Source organism: Stylophora pistillata, chromosome 2, assembly GCF_964205215.1.
Source record: "Stylophora pistillata chromosome 2, jaStyPist1.2, whole genome shotgun sequence".
Lineage (NCBI taxonomy): Eukaryota > Metazoa > Cnidaria > Anthozoa > Scleractinia > Pocilloporidae > Stylophora > Stylophora pistillata.
In genome coordinates, this window is record NC_142520.1 from 3,955,116 (window position 1) to 3,979,824 (window position 24,709).

The following is a 24,709-nucleotide window of genomic DNA, read 5'->3' on the forward strand; positions in this document are numbered from 1 at the left end:
CGTTTCTTTCAGGTGCAAATAAGCTATTATTCACTGCTCCTTTTACATCGTTGGTTTGTGCGAAATATCACTAAAATTTATTACTCTTACTCAGTATAAGGCGGGCATCTTTGTGCAGGAAGCTTGCAGAGCGTAGGAAACATGGCTCTTCGGACAAGCTTCTTTTTTCTTCTCGCCTTTGCAAGTAAGTTTTAATTTGAATCTAGCTCATCGACCGAAGCAATATTTAGAACGCAGAGGGCTTACATTTCTTTAAATTTTCATAGGAGTCCCGAAACTGTTGATTCTAGTCTCTGGGAATGAGAGTTTTGAATCATATTTCAAGCGTTTTTGTCTGTTCCACTCAACACATCAAAGTAATTGGAGCTTTCAGTAAAGGATGTTAAGTAAAGGATGTCTTTACATGCGGTAAACGAAGCACCGTTCTGTTATTTTACCTCGAATTCTTCTTTTAACGGAGAGCAAATAAAGAATAATTACATTTTCAAACCGTTCGATCAATGAGACAATTTGCTTTGAGATTTATTGTTGATATAGTAGTTCGCATTTTAGAAGTTTAAAATTTGTTGTTTTGCGCGATATCGATGTATACGAGTCAATATAAACAGACAGCAATATTCTCTTTTATCAGCTATTTCCTTCCTATGTTCTAAAACAAAGAAAAGGAAGACATCGGTTATCTTTGTGAGGTTTTACATATCTTTGCGGATCCCATTTGCAAAATTTGATGCAATTCGATTCAACAAGTTTTGGTTTAACAAAGTGCAACATCCTTGGTCGAAACTTAGGTGACTAATCTGGTCTATCCTTTTGTTGAGTTGAAACTTTATAGACCGTCATTGCAGTATCACGATATAAATAATATCAACAGTATTCCAAACGGATTTTCAAGATTTTAAAAACTGAAAATCGCAGCTACCTAGATTTGCTGATAAGTATTCTATTTTTGCCAGGAAACATTGTTAGACAAAGGGAATCCATTATCTTCAGTGTCCACCATTTTAATTGCAAGTGACAATAAAATTGAAGTAAATTTCCATTTTTATTTCCCGCTGTACGGACAAAGTCAAACTTCCGTTTCGAAAGTAACCTTACTATCATTTTCGTTTATCCATCGGGTTTTCATAACTTAGGGGAGAACGTTTATCATTTCCCGTTGTTGAAAGAAATATTTATTTTGCTTGATCCTTTTGCTGGAGGCAAATGTTGAATTAAAAATTACCGTTACTATCGCAAACGGGGTCACATAGTGTCTTCTATAATGCAGATCTGTCATATATTTCCATGGTCTTAAATTCTCAGTCTCTATCAAAAGGCAGCCTCAGCTAGAAGTCGTCGATGGGAGCAACGAAAGTCTCAATATTGCTTTCGTTTGCAGATTTTGCAATGTAGAAGCTGTTACTTGGTAAATATTGTTATTCAAGTTTACATATTTTCAAACAAGGATTTGGCGTTTCGAACAAATCTTAAATTCATCAAATATCTTAAATTCATTAATTTACCACACGTTACATGGCGACATCAACATAAATTGATACGAAATACGAAAAGACAACCGTTTCAGTTTCTCCATGAAATATCTATCATGCAGCCCTTTCAGCGATCTTGAACAAACCTTTGTTAAAAAAAGCAGTAAAACCCTAGAGAAACATGTTTTGCCTTACCATAACAACTTCGGTTTGTTGCACCAAACACAACTTACCTGATCACTGATTTTAAATTCTTTGCGGTTTATTTCTTTCAGTTCTTTCAGATCTTTTTTGTCTCAGTTTTACGTTATGGTATTTCTTTATAAAACGTATTTAGGCTATCGCAAACCGGTGGTTCGATCGTTGAAATAATTCGAACTAAAGAGCTCAATGGATAGAGCGCCGGACTGTTGGGCGGGAAGTCGAGGGTTCGAGCCCCGGCCGGACCAACACTCAGGGTCTTAAAATAATTGAGAAGAATTTTCTACCTTTCTATAACATCAAGAAATGGTTAGATATTCTAGTCTTCTCGGATAGGGACGAATAAATAGAGGTACCGTCTTCTGCAGGGTTGGGGTAGGAGACGTAAATTTCCCACACACGAGATTACTGTGTGATGGATGTCCTCCCCTGGGGTGGGATGGGTGGGAGGGTGGACTAGCACGAATGGTTCCTATGTTCCTTTCTAGTCCTTCCCCACTGCAAAACGTAATGCAGTGAAAATGGACTAAATTAGTAAATTAGAATTCGAACGAAAGCTGCAAGGAAAGAAACTGGTGGTGGGTGGGTTTTGAATGGACCGGGTATGGGGGTATGGAGTCAGTAATTATTTCAGACTGTCGAAGTTTCCTTAATTCAATGACTGCGTTAGCTAGAGTTTTCATTGTGATGTACATTGCGATTGATTTTATACTCCAACAACTATGATTGGGGAAAATTCCCTAGTGTGTCCGCTGCAGCGATGGAGATTCCTGCCCATTGTTATGACAGGTGACCAAATTCATCTACATTTGCGCCCATTCCCACAATTTTTCATGCTGATCACAAGGCTGTGTAGTGATTCGGTCGATTTTCTTTTCAAGACGGCAACCACCTAAACATTGCTGTAATGGGCTGAGAAATTCGCCCTTGATATTGGCACAGTAAATCTTTGGCAGAGCTCACCACCGAAATATAAAATCACGTTGTAAACCGCCGGCCGAGGTGATGTTTGAGTTTAAAAGAAGGACAATGACTGTTTTTTTTTCTCTTCACAGCTGCCAATCTTTTCTCAGCTTTTTCGGCTGATTTCAACAAGGAAAACTGTGGCGGTATGTGCATGAAAGTTCTTCGAAGGTCTGGAAAGGTTCTGTTTCGTCGTTGTCGTAACAACAAGAATTTCACTGATGCCTTCACCATAGAACTGGATGACGCCAAGCAACTGAGGGCGAATGGCAGTGAGATCGGAGGGCGTCGGTTCGCCTTTAAAACTAGAGATTTCATCCACGGTAGTTTAAATAAATCTGCCACATTGCAAAATCTGAAGGCGGTGAAGCTCTCCGTCAAGGCACATCTCGAAGGGCACATGTCATACCTGCACGTGGACCTCTACATTCTTTGCCAAAACGGAACGATCAAATTCGGTGATGATGAAATGGAACTGAGAAGTGGGTCATTGAAATTCTACTTGAGGGTACACTCTTATTTTCCCTGAAAATTAAGCTTTTACATGTAATGTTGTGACATTATAATCCCGTAGGGCTTAGCAGGAGCGTGATCAACTTACGGGATGGTACTGAATGAGACGATTTGAAGGACGTGTCTATTTTAATTTGACTTGACTAGATTTATTTCTTCAGTTTCAAACAATAGTCTGTTTTTCCGAACTATGCCACTTTCAGGGAAAAGGTTGAGTTAAAGTTGCAATGAAGAAATTGATACTAGCGTGGAAAAACGTAAATGATCTGCTAGTCCTTTAAGGTCGGCACACACGAGGGGACTAGTCCCTGCGACAAGTCCATGCGACTAGTCCCAGCGACAAGTCTTTGAAGGGTTTACACGAGGGGACCGTTAGCAGGGACTAGTCCCTTAAGGCGTTCACACGCGGGCACTCAATTGCACAAGAACAAAAGAAAATTAGGAGGCAAAAGATTTTTCTCAGTCTGGGGCGTTACACGAAAACAATGAAAATTTGGTAAATTTTCATTGTAGCACTATTAAACATCAACGCAAATGAACTACAATTATTTAGTCGGATTATTCATGCTTTTACGTGTTCCGTTTTTGTTTTGTTTTTGTTATTTTTAACAGACACGGAGTCAAATAGGGAAAAAATTCCATCAAAACGGCTCCAAGACATCTGTGTATGTTTACAAAACTAGAAATAGTTTTTTTATTCTTCACTTGTAGAAATCTAGAATTCAGGGAAAATTCATAGAAACTGCAATGTTTACAAATCATATACTGACTCGTGATTGGCTTATTTACCGTTTAGTCGCAGGGACTGGTCGCACAAACAGTTCACACGAAGGGACAAACATTAGTTTCATGCGACAAGTCCCTGCGACTGGTCGCACGAATTCAAACCAGTTTGAATTCGTGCGACCAGTCGCAGGGACCTAATTTTGGTCCCTGCGGCCACAGAAATGTGTAGTTCACACGAAGGGACTAGTCGTATGAAACTGGTCGCTGGGACTAGTCGCAAGGACTAGTCCTCACGTGTGTGCCGACCTTTAGCTTTGCAAAGGATATCTTTCGTTAGGCTAATCTAGGCATATATACGTTGCTAAAGACAGATGTGCTCTAATGGATCGAGAAAGTCAATAGTTTGACTTTTAACCTCCGAACGGTGCCAAGCACCTTCGAGAAACGTTCTGGGTCCACCTACTGTGGATTTGTGAAAAAATTTGAAGCGGACTCACCGAGACGGCGGAGCGAGAAAGTCTCAAAGTGAAGTAAAAAAAACAAAACAAAAACAAGACAGAACTAAAAAAAAAACAACAAGAACAACAAACTTTTAAAGGTACAACAGCGCAAAGACAAATAATTTCGGTATTGAATTAAATATTGTCTCATTTTCACTTAATTCACCAAATAAGTTCAAAATTTCATTGTTTTCCTGTAGCTTGAAAACTATACTTCGAGTGAGGCGAAGGATATTGAGTTGGGACTCATTGTCAAAGGAAGAAAAAACCGAGGACCACGTAAAGACGAGGACATCAAAGAGAGTGACAAACGCCAGAAACTCATACCATGCCGGAAAGTGGGTAAATGCGGCAAGCGTTTCCGCTTTGGCAGTGGAGCTAAGGACGATGATGAAATGTCAGTTGCCAGTAAGGTAGGACTCTGAACGAAATCATTAAGCAACAATTCAGCCTTTCGCTCGGTTGAACTGCGCAACAACTCCAAGTGGAAAGATGTTGGGAAATTATCAGTCACTGATAAGCAATACCTTCGAGTTTCGGCATTAGATTTGTTGTCGTTGTTTTCATTTCTTGCCATGCTTTAGATTAGCACAGTCTGAAAACCTCCTACTGGTGAGCTTATGCACAGAATACATTCTACTGCTGGAAATTTGCGCGTCTTTTCATGATCTACGTCTCATTTAATTTTTTATTTTGTTCCTTTTCCTTTTTTCCGTTCTGTTAGTGCAAAATCAATGGTAGGCTTGCCAACTTCAGCAAAAGCGACTATCCAAAACTCATGTCGAATGGTGGCAAGCATAGAATTGTCTTCCGGGTACCCGGCAATGGCACCGAAAGCATCGAAATCGATCCTGGAGTGACATTGGGGGATGAAACTGACAGCGATGGCAGCGATGTCAGCGATGGCAGCGATGGCAGCGATGGCAGCGATGGCAGCGATGGCAGCGATGGCAGCGATGGCAGCGATGGCAGCGATGGCAGCGATGGCAGCGATGGCAGCGATGGCAGCGATGGCAGCGATGACAGTGATGCAGTAACTGCCGCTCAGCTCAACCTGATGTTGTTTTTCGTGATGCTGGCATCTGTTTTCGCTTTCAAGTGAGAACAGTAGAGTTAGTATGTTATAAGCTTTTGAGAAATTTTGCCGCTTTTAACCTGATCTAGGGACGCATAGGTACGAGGGGAGTGGTATTCGGCTTCTTTTTGGGAGAGTGCGTGCAAATAACAGTGGAGGCATTTCTTAGAACTGGTCGTGATGCATTTTGGGAGTTGACTAACCCTTACCCATTCTTTATGAAACGCCTAATTTAATTTTTAAAGCTCCCTCTGCAAAATGTAGCACCTTGTTCTAGACCATAAAATTCGATTTCTGGTCTTACATGCAGGGCAGAATGTTTCAAAACTGATTCTAAAGACACTAAACGGCGGTACATAGAACGTTCTGCATGGCTAATAATAAGAAACGAATGGAGTACCACTCTTTCCCTCTCTCCCTTTCCTCGGATTGTGTTTCTTAAATACCTTCATTCCAAATTTCAGTAAAACCCTGGTCTTAGCTAAAAGTTTTTTTTCTTTGTTTATCCTCTTCGGCAGCTTCCTTTTTTTTTCGATAAGTCGTTAGAGCTGTTTAAAAAACAATAAAAGCCAGGAAATTTCTCGTTTCCAAATTCAGGTTTCTGTAAAATCACTATGAGAATGAGGTCTGTTAAGATGTTGCTTGCAATAACGAGCTCAGTGTAACTGCAGTATTAGTGATACGAGATAACTCCTTTCCACAAATCTACAATCAGCTTCAAAATTAGTTGATACATTATGTCTGGAGAGTACCAGTCATGTGTAGAATACATGCAACGCTCCTGTTTCTACTACACCCAAAATCATAGACGGGACTCCCCCTTCCTTATTCAATATCGCCCGTATGTGGCTAAAAATTCATCGAGTCACAATAAAACTCTTTTTTCGTTTTCCAAGGGTGGGGGGGGGGGGGGGGAGGAGACAAATAGATTAACTTAACACGGGAAAAAGAGATAAGACTGAAGTAATACGGTGTTAATCGGGTCAATATGCCAACAATTTCGTCGCCAATTATAGATATGTACTTCATTTAAATATTGATATACTTTCCAAGATGCTCAAATTTAGATGCAAACGTAATTTCAGTTATCCGGCATTCAGTTTGTGCAAATTTTAGTTTTGAACCTTTGGTAATTTAGTATTCAGCTTGTAGAATTTGAGTAACATTAATTGCGATGGGTGAAACTCCCGAAAAAGCTGAGTTATCTACACCATTGGTACTGAGGCCTTCCGTCCATAAAAGAAAATTTGAAAGAGAAGGAGAAAGGCGGCATAATTCTTTCAAAATCGTTTTCACTGCACGTAATAATGAATCAATATATTCGATTCTAAAATTATTAAAATTAGTTTGATTCATATACGTACACGTAGCGGCTTTTAGCGAGGTTATGATGGGAATACAGAAACCATGAAACCACGAAATAACAAACAGTGGTCATGGTTGTAGACTTTGAAACAATTACTCACGACTTGAAAAATTACGAGAAATACGGAATCATCATTGAGATGCTAGCTGGGGGGCCTGAGACCTGTGTCCAGTTTCTCCTCCCTTTCTCGACCCTCTTCGCTACGCCAGCATGTTAGATAACCTTAGATAGTTTGTCTTTAAGATTATTTGCACAAGTGAGGTGTCCATGACGAAGCAATGATCGCGTGACAGGTGTAATCTTTCTCTGTCTCGAAGTGAAATACGTTGATAAAAAATATTATTGTCATGTGTATGTAACACTCTACAGTCTGACTTGATTATTGAACTTAATAAATCGTTTGCACCAAAGTTCGTTTATATGGTCAATGGCTGTGTGCAAAACTGAGGACCCTAAATCGGCGAAAAACTTAAGTTTACTTGAGCTTCTCGAGCTCAGTGTAACTCTGAACTCCCACGAGCGACAAAGACAACATTTCTCCTGACAATATCAATACAATATCAAGCAGACAAATGACAAAAAAAGAAAATATCAATTAAGGGATAATCAGTTGATCTAATAGCAAACTCTCCAAAATTACATCATAAGAATTGGATAAAGGACGGTAAGGAGAATTGCTGACGAGATCTGGGGAGGGGGGGAGGCGAAACGGTTAAGAAGCAGCCTTACAATTTCGATTATCTTTCTTTACTCTGCATTGTGAAACGGAGTGCAGTGGAACCTGTTAACCGGCAACGTATTAAGCTGTCACCCTATCAGTTAAGTGATCGCCTGTCAAAGAACCGAAAATGTTTGCGTGTACGTGATTTGTTCAAGTACGTAGCCATGTCGCGCAACATTTTTAAACCTTGCGCATTGAAATTCTGGCATTGTCTATCAATGAGCCAAAACAGGACAGGAATTCAGTTAAGTGAAATAGGGCAGAATTAACTCAATCCGTCTCTTTTGAATATTTACGAAACCTTGACCCAATCAGCCGTGGTCCGCCTACTTTCAGATGCAAATTAGCAACCATTCGAGAAGTTTAGCAGCGTCACGATTATTTTTTAATTTTTATATGATCTATAACACGTCCTTTTCTGGGAAAAGAACATTCCCTTGAGGCAAGAAAAAGTTCAAGAACATGACTCTGCGAGCAAGTTGCGTGTTTCTTCTTGCCTTTGCAGGTAAGTTTTGCTTTCGAAACTAGCCATCGACTGAGGACTTCATCATCATTGGAGAGGGTTACATCTCGGTTTACACATTCTTGTTCCCTTCGCTGTCACATTTCTTTGGAATTTAGGAGACAGTCTATTTGTTATGGGTGATGTGTTTGTTCAATTCAACAAGTAGTCTGTTAGCATTGGCTTAATTTGATAAATGAAGGAGACATAGCATGCAGTAAACAAACAGACTTTTTTCTCAAATTGGCGAACGAAAGAAGAATATTCACATGTTATAGAAGTGAAATTAACGATACGGTTAGACTTTCTCAAAGTCGTTCGCTTGGTTTTCTGTTCTGCTGTGGTAGGACCCGCTTTCGCTCGCTCGGCTCGGCTCGGCTCGCTCGCGCTTCGCGCTCACTGTCGCGCTACGCGCTCAAAAGCGCGACTTGTAAGCAAGTCTACGATACGGTTAGCATTGCGATTTATTATGATGATAATAACAAGTTATGTTACAGGGTGTATATAGCAACATTGCGTTCGTGTCTATTTTCAAATTGCTGGGGAGCATTTATTCAACAACGTCTGTTACCAAAGGATAAAACTCTTCCCCCAAAAATAGTACGGACGTCGTTGATTTTGGCCAGGTTTTTGTTTATCCTTGAATCAATTCTGTGATATTAGGTGTCATTTGCATGTAAGCCTTTGAGGTTATCACTGTCGTGCAATCATCGTTGCTTCGGACCGAGTGTAACTTAGCCTCTCCTGTTGATTGGAGTAGAAGCTCCTGCAGCCTAGCCTGCAGAGCAGGTATTCTTGTGTCGAGTTTTGTTTTTTCAATGCAATATCAAGCAGACAAATGACGAAAAAAGAAAATATCAATTAAGGGATAATCAGTTGATCTAATACCAAATTCTCCAAAATTACATCATAAGAATTGCATAGAGGACTGTAAGGAGAATTGCTGATGAAATTTTGGGGCAAAAATTGCTAAGAAGCAGCATTACAATCTCGATTATCTTTCCTTATTCTGCACTGGGAATCGGAGTGCAGTAGAACCTGTTAAACGGCACCGTATTAAGCTGTCACCCTGCATTGAGTGGTCGCTTGTCGAAGACCCAAAATGTTTGCGTGGACGTGATTTGTTCAAGTACTAGCCATGTCACGCAACATTTTTAAACCTTACTCATAAATTCTGGTATTTTCTCGCGATCAGAAACTAATTTTATTTTTCTATTAACATTTCATTTTTCTGTCTAGTCTATCAATGAACCAAAACAGGGCAGGAATTCAGTGAAGTGAAATAGGGTAGGGTTAAAGGTATGCTTCAAAGATCGCGGGCAGAATGAACTACTTCCGTAGCTTTTGAATATTGAGCCAAGTCCGTGGTGCACCTACTTTCAGTTGCAAATTAGCGATCATCCGAGAAGTTTTTCGGTTTATTGATTTGATTCGTGGAAGTGCCACGATGATTTTCAATTTTTTATGATCTATACTGAGGTAAGGCGTCCTTTTTTCGGAAAGGAACATTTCCTTGAAGCAAGAAAAACTTCAAGAACATGACTTTGCAAGTAAGCTGTGTGTTTCTTCTTACCTTTGCAGGTGAGTTTTGCTTTCGAAACTAGCCATCGACTGAATACTTCATCATTGGAGAGGGTTGCACCTCGGTCTACACATTCTTGTTCCCTTAAAATCGCTGTTACATTTCTTTGGAAATAAGGGGTCTATTTGATATAGGTGACGTGCGTGTGCTTGTTCACTTCAACAAGAAGTTGGTGGCATTGGCTTATTTTGATAAATGCGTGAGACCTAGTACGCAGTAACAAATATATTTTTTCGTCAAATGGCGGACGAGAGAAGAATATTCACATGTTCTAGAAGTGAAATTAACGATACGGTTTGCAGTGTGATTTATTGTGATGGTGAAAACAGGTTATGTTAAAGGGTGTACATAGCAACAATGTGTTCGTGTCCATTTTCAAATTGCTGGAGAGCAATTGTTTAACAATTTCTGGTTTCAATGGATAAAATTCTAACCCCAAAAATGGTATGGAAGTCGTTGATTTTGGCCAGGTTTTTTGTTTATTCTTGATTCAAATCCTTGGATATTAGATGTCATTCTGTAAGCCTTTGAGGTCATCCCTTTCGTGCAATCATCGTTGCTTTGACCGAGTGCAACTTGGCCTCTCCAGTTGATTGGGTAGAAGCTCTGGAGGCTAGAGGAATTTGTGTCAATATCACAATCGAAATAATTTCAATCAGTTATAAACCCAATAAGAAAAAAACTCTTTTACTCACTGGAATTTAAGAATTAAAAATCAAATGAATAAAATTTGCTGCAAGTATTTTAATTTTACCGCAAATAGAAAATGAATTTTTCAGTAGTCAAGAAACATGTTTTGCATCACCATGACAACGTCTGTTTGTTTTGCACTTCACATGACTCGCATGATCACTGCTTTAAAATTTTGAATGGTTCCGTCATTTCAGTGGTTGTGATATTTAGTTAGTTTTACGTCAACCCTTTATCCCTAAGATGGGATTGTTAATTCTCCCTTCTAGCTGGAGTTCAAACTATGTAAAATTGCAAATCACCGATGCAAGAGGGCCATAATGGAATTATAATGATTAATCCTTTAGGCGTAAAAATTGATAAAAAAATTTCTCCCTCAGTGCCTCCTTTCACCCCAAAGGGTGTTGAGCTCAGTATAAAAATCTTCCCAATCAATTTTCACAGGAAATATGAAAGCATTTTAAAAAACCTTTCCCTACGTTTGGGGAGCCTCTGTAGAGTTTGCATGCAAGATATGGGCATGTAATTTTAAAAAGTCGATTCTGCGATTTCCACATCACACTGCTTTTATAGATTGCAGACAATGTTAAAAACAAAGTGCAAATTTGACATAATGGGCTCAAAACAAAAAATCGCCATGCGAACTGGAATGATACCACGACGTTTTGTCTTGAAATCAACTCGCTGTCAACGGGGTGTTATATCGCACTGTAAGTTTGAATAATTATAAATTTATTGATTTTCATTTTTTCCTCAGCTGCCAACATTTTGTTGGCTCTAGCAAACGATTTCAACGGTACAACATGTGGCGGCATGTGTGTTAAAGTTCTTGGCAGGTCTGGAAAGGTTCTGTTTCGTCGTTGTCGAAATAACACGAGTTTCGCCAGTGCCTTCACCGTAGAGTTGGATGACATGAAGCAATATGGGGCGAATGGCAGGGAGATCAAAGGCGGTCGGTCCGTTGGCAACTTTAAAGCTCAAGATTTCACCGTGGGCACTTTGAACAAATCTGCCGTATTGCAGGGTCTGAAGGCGATGAAACTCTCGCTCACAACCAACCTTAGGGCTCAAAAGGCGAACCTGTACGTTGACCTGTACGTCATTTGCGAAAACGGAACAATTAAATTCGACGAAGATGAAATAGCTATGAAAAATGGCTCCTTGAAATTCTTCGTGAAGGTGCACCCTCATCTCTCTTTTATTATGTAAAAACTAAACTTTTAGATTTAATGTTATCTCTATGAATAGAAACTATGATTGTGTAGATTTTAGCGCGAGCGTGAACTGTTAATTTTGAGATGGTGCTGCATGTGATAAATGAAGGATACTCGGCTGGTATAGCCCGAATGCAGTAGATTTTCAAATATAAACGGGTACAGAAGTCTGTCAGAGAAATTTTTTTTGAAATAGATACGCAAAAAGGGAATTGATTCTTGCGTAGGAAAACGTAAACTATCGGCTAGGCTGTTCCACAGATAAACCTCATCCAAAACGTAATCAGTTTTATCAGTCTTCTAGCTTTGAAAGGAATTTCCCTTTTTGTGTTTAGTTACGTTGTATCAGTTTCCCTAGAGAGACAGTTGCTCTGATAGAGAAAATATCAAAACTAGGTTTGAATTTTTGCCTTGGATTTGGTTTCAACATCTTCTAGCAATAGCATCCACCCCACCACAGATATGCTGAAATTTGAATTTCATTCGCTGAAAAGGTGGCGCGAGACAATCACAGAATGAATGAAAGAAAAGTTCAACGTAGTCTCGAGCTGTACGACAGAACCTCGCAGTAATGAAGAGTACCTTAAGCAGTATTTTAGGTTAGGCCTGAAAAAAAAATTAGGCCTGTACGGGACTTGAACCCATGACCTATGCGATACCTGTTCAGTGCTCTACCAATTTAGCGAGCAAGCTAACAGGGAGCTGGTCATTATGCTGGTTCGTATTAAACCCGTGAAATGACGAATCAATGAGTAAGAATATATAAAAATTTTATATGGGCGCTGCGGCTTTTAAGAAATGTACGAAAGAGATCCTCGCAGTGGCAGTCTCAAACTATTTCTTACTTCAATTTACTAAAATAATAAGGTTTTCTTTAGCTTGAAAACTATACTTCGAGTGAGGCGAAGGAAATCGAACTGGGACTTGTTGTCAAAGGAAGAAAAGGTCAAAAACCAAGTAAAGACATTGATATCAAAGGCAGTGATGGTAACTCCAAGAAACTTCCTCGAAATATGCCATGCCGGAAAGGGGGTAAATGCGGCAAGCATTTCCGCTTTGGCAGTGGAGCTAAGGACGATGACGAAATGTCAGCTGCCAGTAAGGTATGACTCTAAAGCGAATATTTATGCAAAATACCACACTTTCTGTAGCCGCTTACCTGCCTAACAACCCGAGTGGGATGAAATTGAAAAACAATAGAAAAAATTCCATGAGTCGCTGGTCGGTGATCAGCAGAACGTTTCAGTTTCTCGGGTTGCTTTTGTTGTTTTCTCTTTGTCGTGTTCTAGTTAATTCAATTTAAAAAACCACCTCCTGGAGAGCGTTCGCACAATACATTCTGCCACTGGAAGGTCTACCTTTTTTATTATTTTTAACTTACGACAAATTTAATATCCCTTTTTTTCTCTTTTAATTTTTTTTTCCTAGTGCAAAATAAATGGAAAATTTGCCAACTTTAGCAGCAGTGATTACCCAAAGCTCGAGACGACTGGCAACAAGCATAGACTTGTTTTCCGAGTACCCGCCGATCAGTTCAGCAAAACCATTGAAGTTGACCCAGGGGTGACATTGGGGGATACAATTGAGGAAGACGATGAAAACGTAGACAACAAAGACGACAAAAACGACAAAGACAACAAAGACAACAAAGACGACGCGGTTTCTCTTCAGCTGAATCTCCTGCTGCTTTTTGTGGTACTGGCAGCCATATTCACGTTAAACTGAGGACTAAAAGATTTTTCATTAGGCTTTTGAGAATTTATACACGCTGCTTTAATCTGATGTGCGGGGAGGGGGTGTGGAGGGGGGTGGGGAGGGGATACTCAACTTATCACTGGGAAAGTGCCTCCTAATGACACTCGATGCATTGATCGTACATGTATACCTCTTTGCGAAGTATATTCCATTTTTTATAGCCTACCTTGAGCTATATTCAAGCCCAAAAGCGTGGTTATCTTAGAAACCACTTTGAAAACCCTAATCATTGCTACCGCCATTCGAAAAAGTTTTCATAACTTTTGAGGTTTCCTGTACAAAATACACCAACTTGTTATAAACCAAAATTATTTGATTTGTAGCAGAATATTTCAAAACCAAACTTAAAGTTGGCGCTGGGATAGTTTGAAAAGTACTACCTCTCCCTCCCTCTTGTCGCAATCTGTTTCCATTTGCCTATATTAAAAAATCCCCATCGCCAGTAATACTGATGTTAAAAGATATTTAACAAATCAACAGTGTTTTCGGCATGGTCTGTACTCTTATGGACAAAACTCTTCGTCATCACAGTGGTCAAAATGTAGACTCACGAGGCGCAGCCAGGTGAGTCCGCAAAACCGCAATGAACCCCTGTCGATTTGTTTTTACCACAATATCGACGCCAAATAAAACGATTCTTTCAGTGCATGGCAAGTTGCGTGACATGTTGACGCGTGCAGCCATTGTCTGTACTCTTATTGACAACCGATAATTGGCCGATCAGATTGTGAAATTACCGCCAATTGTGGTGTGTGATTTTAAAAGGCAGCGGGAGAAGAAACAAAGATGGTGGGGCTACTGCGCTGCCTAAGTGTTGTTTCCAGTCTTTCCTCGTTTTCTTGGGCCCCCCTTCGCTTCCCGAACATGCTGTTTATTTCCTCTTTAAGACTATTTGCATAAGCATTGTGTTTATGAAAATAACGATGAACACCCAAAAGTTGCACCTGCATGCTTGCGTAACGTTTTTATTATCTTTTTCAAAGTGCAACAGCTTAATGGAATTGTTATTATATTTGTTTTACCCAATAAAATCACTTGCACCAAATATTATTGTAATTAAATGCTTAATGGCTGTTTTCATATACTAAGATTTACATATCCTTGAAAACTCGAGGGCTTTTCCGAAATCTCATTCTTAGAAATAAATCTTGACTTCCTAATTAGAGAGTAGTATAAATGTCGTAACATATCACGAACCAAGGACCTTAATAAATATTAGAACATAGCTAGCAGAACCGCGCAATCAAATTCAATATACGTAAGCGTGCTCAAAATACCGATAGTGCACGCTGACAGCGTCAGCAAATCGCTTCGCCAGAACTTTTTTTTTTACGCGAGCGGCCACTGTTAGCGCAAGAAAAAATAATATTTTTCGCGACAATGATGGATACAAATAGAAACTCGGCCTACTAGATCGAAAACGAAGACAATGTTTCCACCTTTTCCTTTGGGTTAGAGTTCTTAAATGAAGCAGAAAAAGAGAAAGACAACGGAAAAGGAGACTTCGTATCAGCACCGTCACGATTCACTTCAACTGATATTGTTGTCCGTTTTTCGCGTCGAATTTGATGCACAATTCCACCGGCTATGTTCTAAAACAATTGGTTCATGCTTTCAGCTGTCTACTATCGAGTTATGGAACACGTGGGAAGTTTGGAGAGCACTCAAAAAGCTAGAAATGCCCTCGGCTATTGCCTCGGGCAACTCTTACGCTTCTTTCGTGCTCTTCAAACTTCCCGCGTGCTCCATAACTCGATAGTGCACGCTAAAGCATGAACCAATTCTTAAGAAGAGTTAAAAGCTAACTTGGCTAAAAACTTCTCAGCAACAGCAGTGACCCTCAAGTTCCCATTGCAATCCATCCTGTCACACTGACCGACTACAAACATAATGTTTACACTCTATTATCACTGTTTTACATCGAGCCGCTATCATACGATAGTGAATTGCGTTATAGTTTTGATTAAAAGTTCAGCAACCACTGTGGATGTGCAAGATCATTGATCATCAGTCTGACGGATTTGGTTCAGACTCAACTCTGATTGTATCGTCTCCTCTTATCTCAGTCATAGGTGGATTTTCTGCCCGTAGATAGACTCTGTGAAGTCTTCTTTTGAAACGTTCTCTTATCTAAGTGAGGAATATCAGATAAATTATAACATTTCAAGGGAGCAAGTCCTCCCTCATTCCTAAAGAGCAAATATGAAAAAAAATCCCTCTGTATGGACGGCCGGCCGGGCAGCCATGACATGTTCATTCATAGCAAGTTCCCGTCTCTGAAATTTAGCCGCGAGGTCTCAAACCTTTCAATATATTGCTTTTCCGTTCAACCCTGAGTTAAAAAACACTTATTTGTAAAAAAAAAAAGTGAGAGTGAAGCTTTCCAGCGACGAAACTAGCGTTGAAGTTCGCCCTTAAACTCCCAAGATCTGATTGTTAATTCTCCCCTCTAGCTGCTACACGTTTCCTTGTAAATTGGTTAGAACAATTTGGTGTTCAATCAGGGTAACAACTTCTTCCTGATAAGTTTGGGGATTCTCATTACCTATTTGCCGGATCGTGTATGGATATTATAGAGAGAAGTTACATGTTGATCACTTCTGGGAGCCAAAGAGTTATTGACACTTAATTCCCAAACGCGATGCGAATTATGACTTGGAAGGAACAAAGTAATCTTTCTGACTCTAAGTGAGGCTTTGCGACGTTGGAGAAAATTCTTTAGAACAGTAGATATTATCTTAAAGTGTCAAAATATCCCAAAAGTACTGTTCAATAGAATATTTTGGTTTAACAATTTTCATAATTTACTCCAAGCCTCGCGTTTTTCTGGTCGTAAATTCTAGTAAACAAGAAAACAAATATGGTGAATCAACCACGCGGGTCTCGTAAACGCGAGAAAATCGTAAGTTTTTCAGATTGTGGATATTCTTTTTAAATGTTGATATGTCTAAAAGCTTAAAAGTTTTGTTCAAAAGGGGATTTTAATTTTGAAATGGCACAATGCTAGAATTTTCATCACAAACCAACTCAATTTTCTGGCCATGAATTCTAGTAAACGCTTCAAGCATGCTGATTCTATCACGCGGTCTCGTACATGCAAGAATTCCTTTGGAATTTAGCATCTTATCAGCAAACTACAATTCTTTCAATAAAGATTTGGCCGCGAAATATTTTTTGGTGGTTTTTGCCTTGCCTTATATGCATAGTTCTCGGGTCGACCGCGATAATCTGGTAAACCTGACGCAATAATAATTAAACTTTCCTCAAGCACAAATTGTGTCCACTGTGTTTTAAAAGAATTGGTTCATGCTTCTAGCACCTTGAGCAACTCTTACGCCTCTCTCGTGCTCTCCAAACCTCCCAAGTGTATCTATAATTTACGTACAATAAGCGTAAAACTATTATTTTTCAAAGGTTTCCTTTCGCTGACAAATATTTCTTCCTGTTGAAAATATGTATATTGTGCATACCTCACTATTTCTCAAGCAGTGAAAGAAGAAAATCGAGAAGCCCTAGAAAAAGAAAGGTATTATGGAATAAAAAATAGATAAGCTAATGACCAGATAAATGAGAATGAAAAAAAAGAGAACTTTTAGATTATGGAAGCGACAAAGAAGCATTAACCTCCTTTTTAACTGTGGTCGAAGGTCTGTGTCGCAACAACTACAGGTACCAGTAAGGTACTTATCTTCAAATCAATCGTTCTTTTCCGGTCGCATGCACAGACTTCTTTGTACATGGAAATTTTCACTTGATCTGTAGTTTTAGAAACAAGCCCCCGTGATAAGATTTTCACTACTTCTCTCTACTAACCTTCTCTTTGGGCTTAAGGGTGAGATTAATTCAAAAAGGGTTCTGACCTTAAAAGCTAATCCGGGTTATACTTGCTTATTGAGAATTACTTTCGAACCTTCGATGATTATCATCTTGTGTTGAAGACACCCTTACCTCCCTCTCGAAGATCAAACCTTAGTAAACTTTGCATTTTACCTGAGTAGAGTTGAGGATGACAAACATGTAGGAAAAAGCAATGTGCATTGGCGACAGGAAACCAATCAGCCAAGTGACTCCTAGCAATGGAGTCAACACCACGCATGATCGGAGACCGACCCTATAAAGATAGAGAAAAATACAATTTTCCTCGAGAAATCGACCCTCGGACCGTCGGATTTCGCGCGCAGATTTTCTACAACAGAGCTACAAAACTCGAAAGAGAGCCAGAACACTATGTGACAAGTGTTGTGCACTTTGCTGGGAACAGAGGTGGGGTGTGGTACATAGAAAAAAAAAAAGATAATCATCTCACCTGATCTGTTCAGTCTGGTTTTCTTTCACTTGTTGGATTGTGGTAATTTCCTTGATGACTCGCCCAAGGATTACTATGTTAGTCTTTACAAACAAAGACAAGACGAAATGTTGGCTAACTTTACTGACTTGTACATCTCTAATGGTGCGAAATATGAGAAAGTGAAAAGAGTACAGGGGAGGAAAATGCGGGCGGCAGCTAAGAGTAATATTGATCCCGCTAGACAAGGCTTTCAGTAAAAAAAGTTTGCAGCTTGAGAGTAATTGAAATTAACAAGAGAAGATTCTGAAAAAACGGTCACGTAGCCTAAATTCCAAAGCCGTTCGCCTTTACATCCCTTTGTGGATGTGGAGTCCTTTCTGAAAACCTTTTATAATGATTGTAGTGGAATGGATGGGAAAATGGATGTTCCCTGTCTGCCCCGTCATTGTCTTCTATCAAATATATTTATTTTTGGCAGAGGCAAGGTGCTTGCCTTAGACCAAAGGGAAAAATAAAAAATAACTTAACTCAGAATAACTTAAATAGAACATATGATAATAGAATAATTTAAATAGGTTCAAGTTGAGTTGTATTATTAAAACAGGTAATGTCACCACATACAAGTTCGATTAGCCCAACAAAGGAAACAAATATCCAGATTATTTTGTTTCTTGAAGATATCCAGCAGCTTGGAGTTAAAAAAGGGAAATAAAAGATTAAAAATTAATATATTAGTTAAACGAGGGATAAAGTAAAAATTTAAAAGTACGATAGGCCAGATTTTCAATCTTTTCAGCGAAAATCAAGATAGACGACGCAGTTTCGATATAATGCATTGAGAGAACTCATTTCCCTTTCCCTAGGTTTACCTCTTCAGGTGGTCGAAACATTATTCACTTATGTATCTACAGTGATGCTTTCAGAAGATAAAATAGGTAAACTTTCAAACTTACTACTGATCATTGACAAAATTCTCGATTCCGTCTTTTCCTGCAACAATACCTAGAGATGCAGCAACTATTATCGTAGGAAGTCCTGGAACAAAAGCCACAATAACTAAAAGAGAAATTGCTTAAAATGATCATTTACGGGGTTATATCAAAGAGGACAGCGATAACTATCAAATTACGGGCTATGTTATCTAACAAACGGCTTTGGGGAATAGAAAAAGATCAAGGCGATTGTACTTCTCCACTTGACGTGAAAACAATATTCAAGGTAGTCTTTATATGCTTGCTTCCCACCCCTGTCTGGCCACAAAACATTAATTTCTGACTGCGTGGCTCTGTTTTCGTTATGAAATCCCGACTGGTGAGTGTCAAAAGCCAATCAGAATTTGAGGATTGACATGTTGTGCATTGCACCAGCAAATAATTTTTTCTCGTTTATAGTTGCTTTATTAAATTCAATTTACTTTACTACCCTCGTGTATAATGACTTCAGCTTTTATCGCATCTTAACAAGTAGTTTTCCTTACCCCAACAAAGGCCATGATAGAGACGGATTTTATCACTTATGTTGTACACCTTGACAACAAATAAGTAGATATAAATGCCCTCGACCAGCATCCAGCAGAATGCTGCCATCAGGCAATACTGCATGAGAGCTGCTACCGCAACACAGACAGCCTGCAAGAGATTATCATCGGTTGGCTGATGTATTGGGTAAGCAAAAAGTTATCGGGAAATGTAAAAGGAAACAGAAACATATATACACAGGTTAAAGAACAATAGACACACACTGAAAAAAAAAAAGAAAAACAACAACAACTACAACACCAACTACAAAAACAAACCTTTATAGGAACCCAGAAAAAAAAAACAAAAAACAATATAACATAAAAAAATCGAAGAAAAATGAAAGTCAACGAGGAGGTTGTAAATTAATTTGTCCCAACCTCTCACCTTGTTTCCTGTGGCATCAACTCCAGCAAGGAAGACAATATGTCCCGCTCCAATGCAAGATGTGAGCCCTACTCGAATATGGGACAATGGTGCATGTCTGTCTCTATAGAGGCCCAAATAAACAAAAATTTGCAAACCAAAATATAATGACCAAAATTCAGCTAAGGAAGTGAAGAAAGAGAAACATTACCGCCCTAACCGTTTTCATTAATCCAATATTCTTCAAATGACTCTCGCTTTTAACCCTTTCTCTGATTCTTTCACATGTTGCAGCTGATTTTCTATATAACATTTGTAAGCTTATTTGTTTTATATTAGGCATTACTTTGCCAGAAAAAAGTCTGAAACCTCCGCCAGTGTAATCCTCACCCCAGGTTTTCTCAGGTTGTCAACACGTAGCTCATCTCTAAGGCCTATTCTCTAATCTCACCTGGACTATAAGACGATATCGACAAGATCAAAGAGACCACTTCCTTCATGCTATAGAGAGCACTTCCTTCATGCTAACTTGTCGAAGATTTCAACTAATAATGGGACTTACGTGAGCAAAATGTAGCTGATGATTGTTATAGAAACTCCAGTCAGCGATAAAGCCATCCCCACATGTGTAAGAACTGTCAGTATTCTGTCATCTCCCTTAAATTCAATAACATTTATTTAAAAGGCCGAAGATTGCTACGTATTTAATGCTAATACCTAAAGCTTACTTTCTGAACCTCAAGGGCACCTTAAAATAAACTGTTTCAATAGATGTTGCATGTTCATAGGAATCAGGGCGTCATGTGAACCTCCATTTAGGAGAGAGATATAGTAAATGAAACTGGCCGCCTTTGGGCTACGGGATTTGTGCGCACCCAATCCAACAAATTTTAATTTTTTGGTGCAGTCTTTGATTCTGGCCATAGTAATCCCAACCAATTGTTTTGTAATCGCTTCATATAGGCCGAATTTCTGCGTCAAGTGTACAATTAGTTGCCTAAACGAAATAAAAGTACACCTGGTGCTTTATGTTTCCAGCGGAAGTCGCTTTCAGGCCTAGGAGGACTAGACTCAATTTCCAGTTTTGTTCTCTGAGGTCTTACTACTTTAGTAACATTATTGTCAAAGTTCTTCTTTAAGCTCACGCACTATAACTGGAGTTTTTTGGAAATGCTTTGTTGTGTGGGACGCCTGAAATTTAAAGTGTTCACGATACGTGCTGGGCAACTTATACACCAAATAAAACTATGAATTTAGGTGTTGCTTTTGTATTCCGTGCAACGCTTACCTCTTCATCGTTGGTAAAATCCATCAGAACAGCAAAGTGTGTTAAGTGATTACACTTGCATTCCGTTTGGGATTCGCTCAAGATTCTGGTGAAACATCCTTGCGATGACCAACCCTCAGGGCTGTATGAGAAACAAAAGAAACTTCTCAAGTGGTCGACTGTAGTTCCAGGCTATAAAATCTTATTCAGCTTGCTACATGACCTACACAATAGGTGTCAAAGAAATGGAAAGACATCTCGTAGAGTTTTGCAAGAAAAGAGGTTTCGTCGGAACACTTGTGAGGCTTACCCATCTCCAAACATGTCCCAGAATACACACTCTCTTATATCTCCACTTGCCTGAAAGTATTGCAAGAGAACTAGTTAAGAACAGTTTATGGACAATGCTAAGTTTGAAAACTGAACTTTTAGAAACAAGCTCAAAAATTACTAGATAAAGAAGTTTTATCGAGAGAGTTGATAAGGGAAATTCGCCTGCACAGAGACATTATAAGGCTGATGTTTCGAGCGTCGGCCCTTCATCAGAGTTCTGACGAACGCTTTACGCTCGACGCATCAGCTTTTAATCGCTCTACATTGGCCAATTCGCATTATAAACTCACTTGACAGACAGTTCATTATCTTACTATACTGCACGCCAACGCGGCACCCCATGTTATAGAAACTTCCCCCCTCAAATATTACAGATACGAGAATACAAAAAAAGGACAAATTTACTGAAATGCCACATTCATTAAAAGTAGACCCTAAGATCACTGATCATCGCGATCGTTATTACCATCGTCATTGTCATTAATTTATACCTTTGATTAATTCGATTCACCCACTTGAACCAATAATCTCAGGAAATTCAAGAAAAAAAGCTTTTAATATTGAAGACGAAGACAATTTGGCGTCCCCGAAAAAGCTCCTGATGCCTCCTTACTTAAACATAAGTTGCAAGGTGCGATGGAAAAAACAAAAGACTAAATTAGGTACAAGAGGTGACGAGGATACCTTTTTTATGTTTTTAAAAACCAAGGTAATGTTTTCCTCCAATTCATCAGGCTCAGGGTATATTTCGACGGACATGATTATGGTGTTCAACTTCCTGATAATAATATAATAAAAAGGGAAGTAAAACAAAAAAAGGAAACGGACAAGTTTATAGTCTCCATCAAAATCTCTTGTTCAATTGGATATTTTTACTCACCTCTAGTTCTGGACCTTAGTTTTGGAGGAAGCCTATTAATTTAGAGCCATGAGGTAGGTTTGGATACATCATCTTAGCTATGCACGTTAAGGATGTTTTTCCTTTGTTTTCTTTTAAATGCGGTCTCGCACTGAAATTAGCCAATTTCATCTTCTCGAAACATTGGAGGAAGATGCGAGTTTAATAAAGTACGAGGAAATACACAAGCTAACGCTAAACATGCAAACCTGGTTTTCTTGGCTCCATTGACGTTGATGTCCGGTATGAAGATCTCGGAGAGATTTTTATACATAACTGCTACAACCACTGACCCTATATGGAGGTAATTCGAACGAAAAGATACATATTTTATTCGCCAGGCGGGAGTTTGTCATCGGAAAAGTCTGTGCCCGAGTCTTGGATACAGCCCAAGTCCCTTCCTGGGAAGAACTTAATGTTAGTATCCGCCCCCATGATAATCGAGGATGTTTTCTTTGCTTCCTGTCATTTTACATTTGGGATAAATTCATCCAAAACGTCTTTGCATCTCAACTTCAAAGATATGTCTCTTTTTTTTTTTTCTTTGTTTTTGTTTGTTTTTTTGTTTTTAACCACCATCTATTGATTTATCTCTTATGATATTACTAGAAAGCCTGTCTACTAAATATACAATCAATTCTAATATTAGATCAGGGGTTCAGAAATTTCTTCTTGAGATTAAATGTACTTCTTAGAATTTGGATATATCAACAAAGTTGAAATGGTAAATTGGCCACCGTAATGATTACAAAAGCTGACGTTTCGAGCGTTAGCCCTTCGTCGGAGCCCTTCGCTCCGACGAAGGGCTAACGCTCAAAACGTCAGCTTTTGTAATCATTACGGTGGCCAATTTACCATTTCAACTTTGTTGATATATCCAAATTATTTCGTTACTCCCACCGACGCAGCCCCAAACAGTTTCTTTCGAAACTATCAGTCCTTACTTCTTAGAATACCCACCTTTCTCGTGGACATTTTCTGATGGAATTTCCATGAAGTTTTCATTTCCAAGATCAGCACAACGAAACTGATTGCCACTGTGCTTGAATGTGCGACTGGCAAGATAATCTACGGCTACGAATTAGAAAAAAAGGCCATGTATTTTCAATATTACTCATTTCCACGTGTTTGTAAGGTGGTGTAAAGCCCGATAAAGGAGTTTCAAGCCCTGCAACTCATCAAATAAGTTTATTTGAGCGCGATGGGTCTTGCTTTAGCATTAAGTGATGATTATCAAGAAACACTCCCTGGCAATTGTTATGCCCCAATAATAAAACAATGAGAATGATAAAGAAAACAAAGACACACACACACACGCACACAACAACAACAACAATGATAATAATAATAATAATAATAATAATAATAAAATAATAATGATAAAAATAATAACAATAATAATAACAATATTAACAACTTATGAACAGTTTTATTTTGTAATTAAGACGAACTCTTAGGATTAGTAATTAAGACGAAACTCTCAGGATTTAATTTATCTATTTATATATTTTATGACACTCTTATGAAGTCATTTTTAATCAGGTTTTTTCTTTTTTTTTGTGTTGGTGTGCTGGTTTTTCTTTTTTTCGCGTAAATTATTGCGTAATTGTTGTCATAAGTTTTATTCGATGCTGTGGCTGGTTACGGCTTGCCGCCCAGCCTAAGCTTTTAATCTTTACTCTGGGCATCCAGACGTTTGTACTGCCATTATAATAATGATAATAACAAATAAAAACCAAAGACAAAAAAAGATAGAAGATAAAGAACTCAGCGGCCGCACTCCTTGACCACGCAGGATTATTTATTTTTGCGCTTTTGGTTATTTTACTTGTTTCCATTTCAATCATTCATTCAGAATCCACGACATCTCATCATGATCATTTGCACCTTACAGTTCGCGTTTGTAAATACTTAATTAATCTTCACAAGAATATCTTAAGTTACATGCAAGACCTACCTGAATTATTTCTGAAGAAGGAGAAATTGGTAGTTGTACCGTTCAAATGTGATAGAGCCAGTCTACATAGAAAGTCCTCAAATACCAGTGTGGTGAACATCACATCCCCCTTAATTCGGTTACCTCCCCCAGCGCGAAAGATAGTTTCATTCTCAAGCGCGGATACTGCGTCCTGATTATGAAAATCGGAGGAAAGTAAATGGTAGGATAGCTAGGGAAAGCAAGACTATAATATTATCCTCACCAGTGTAAATAATTTAGCCATTGAACTGTAAAGGTGGAAGCGAACTCTCAATACTCGACGGGGAAAACTTACCGAGAGTGGGAGGGAAGAATTTTCAATGGTCGAAATCTCCAGATACCCTGCATGGCCTGCACACTTGTTGTTTTTGTTATGTTTGAGTTCTCTAATGTCTTGTGGCCTTCGTTATATTGAGTGAACTTGCCAGCGCATAGTCCCATTACTAAAACAATCTTAAGGAAATGTATCTCTGTTTTGTGTCAAATGGATTGTTTCCCATTGGCTACAACATAATTCCGTTCAGTTTTCACACCTTCAATGCTTCAGAAACGATAGCACTGTTAAAGAACTCTACCTTCAGGGCGTTACGCTTTGTCAGGTTAAGACTTCTGTAAAATCTCAGAATACGAAACCTCTTTTCCTAAACGAAACAAATCAATAAATCAATGGATCAGTCAGTCAATCAATAAATCAGTGAAACAGTCAAGTAGGTCAATCGCTGAGTCAATCTACCAGATCTATCTGGCAGTCGGCTATACAGTCTGTTACTGATTTGAAACTGTCG

At 38.9% G+C, this 24,709-nt stretch overlaps 2 protein-coding genes across 8 annotated transcripts; one reads left to right on the forward strand and one right to left on the reverse strand.

Annotated features, from left to right (window-relative positions):
• LOC148736721 (skeletal aspartic acid-rich protein 2-like) lies at window positions 1-14,322 on the forward strand. 6 transcript variants are annotated; one of them, XM_088747082.1, is made up of 6 exons: window positions 7,784-8,039; window positions 9,276-9,335; window positions 9,540-9,617; window positions 11,066-11,487; window positions 12,401-12,625; window positions 12,951-14,322. In XM_088747082.1, the coding sequence occupies exons 3-6, from the start codon at window positions 9,575-9,577 to the stop codon at window positions 13,245-13,247; spliced, it is 987 nt and encodes a 328-aa protein (XP_088603208.1). In that variant the 5' UTR covers window positions 7,784-8,039; window positions 9,276-9,335; window positions 9,540-9,574; the 3' UTR covers window positions 13,248-14,322. The 6 variants fall into 6 exon arrangements, with proteins under 6 accessions (XP_088603205.1, XP_088603210.1, XP_088603208.1 ...); XM_088747081.1 differs by having other exon boundaries at window positions 9,276-9,617; XM_088747083.1 differs by lacking the exon at window positions 9,276-9,335.
• LOC148736722 (adhesion G protein-coupled receptor L4-like) lies at window positions 14,216-24,650 on the reverse strand. Of its 2 annotated transcripts, none has more exons than XM_088747076.1 (16): window positions 24,500-24,650; window positions 23,904-24,075; window positions 22,907-23,020; window positions 22,156-22,240; window positions 21,733-21,826; window positions 21,026-21,075; window positions 20,737-20,857; window positions 20,011-20,105; window positions 19,470-19,572; window positions 19,043-19,193; window positions 18,519-18,567; window positions 18,187-18,253; window positions 17,584-17,666; window positions 17,268-17,388; window positions 16,748-16,789; window positions 14,216-15,407 (listed from the first exon to the last, which is right to left on the reverse strand). In XM_088747076.1, the coding sequence occupies exons 2-16, from the start codon at window positions 24,001-24,003 to the stop codon at window positions 15,285-15,287; spliced, it is 1,398 nt and encodes a 465-aa protein (XP_088603202.1). In that variant the 5' UTR covers window positions 24,004-24,075; window positions 24,500-24,650; the 3' UTR covers window positions 14,216-15,284. The 2 variants fall into 2 exon arrangements, with proteins under 2 accessions (XP_088603202.1, XP_088603201.1); XM_088747075.1 differs by having other exon boundaries at window positions 18,519-18,600.
• Between the last annotated feature and the right edge of the window lie 59 nt (window positions 24,651-24,709).

Excerpts from the sequence above, each read along its gene's own strand:
- LOC148736721 (XM_088747079.1), top strand. The coding sequence starts at position 142 with ATGGCTCTTCGGACAAGCTTCTTTTTTCTTCTCGCCTTTGCAA. Across the intron at positions 3,142-4,572 it reads CATTGAAATTCTACTTGAGG|CTTGAAAACTATACTTCGAG; the intron begins GTACACTCTTAT and ends GTTTTCCTGTAG. Across the intron at positions 4,786-5,096 it reads AAATGTCAGTTGCCAGTAAG|TGCAAAATCAATGGTAGGCT; the intron begins GTAGGACTCTGA and ends CCGTTCTGTTAG.
- LOC148736722 (XM_088747075.1), bottom strand. The coding sequence starts at position 24,003 with ATGTTCACCACACTGGTATTTGAGGACTTTCTATGTAGACTGGCTCTA. Across the intron at positions 20,106-20,736 it reads ATTTTACCAACGATGAAGAG|GGAGATGACAGAATACTGAC; the intron begins GTAAGCGTTGCA and ends ATTGAATTTAAG. Across the intron at positions 18,601-19,042 it reads CTATCATGGCCTTTGTTGGG|GACTTCCTACGATAATAGTT; the intron begins GTAAGGAAAACT and ends CTTTTGTTCCAG.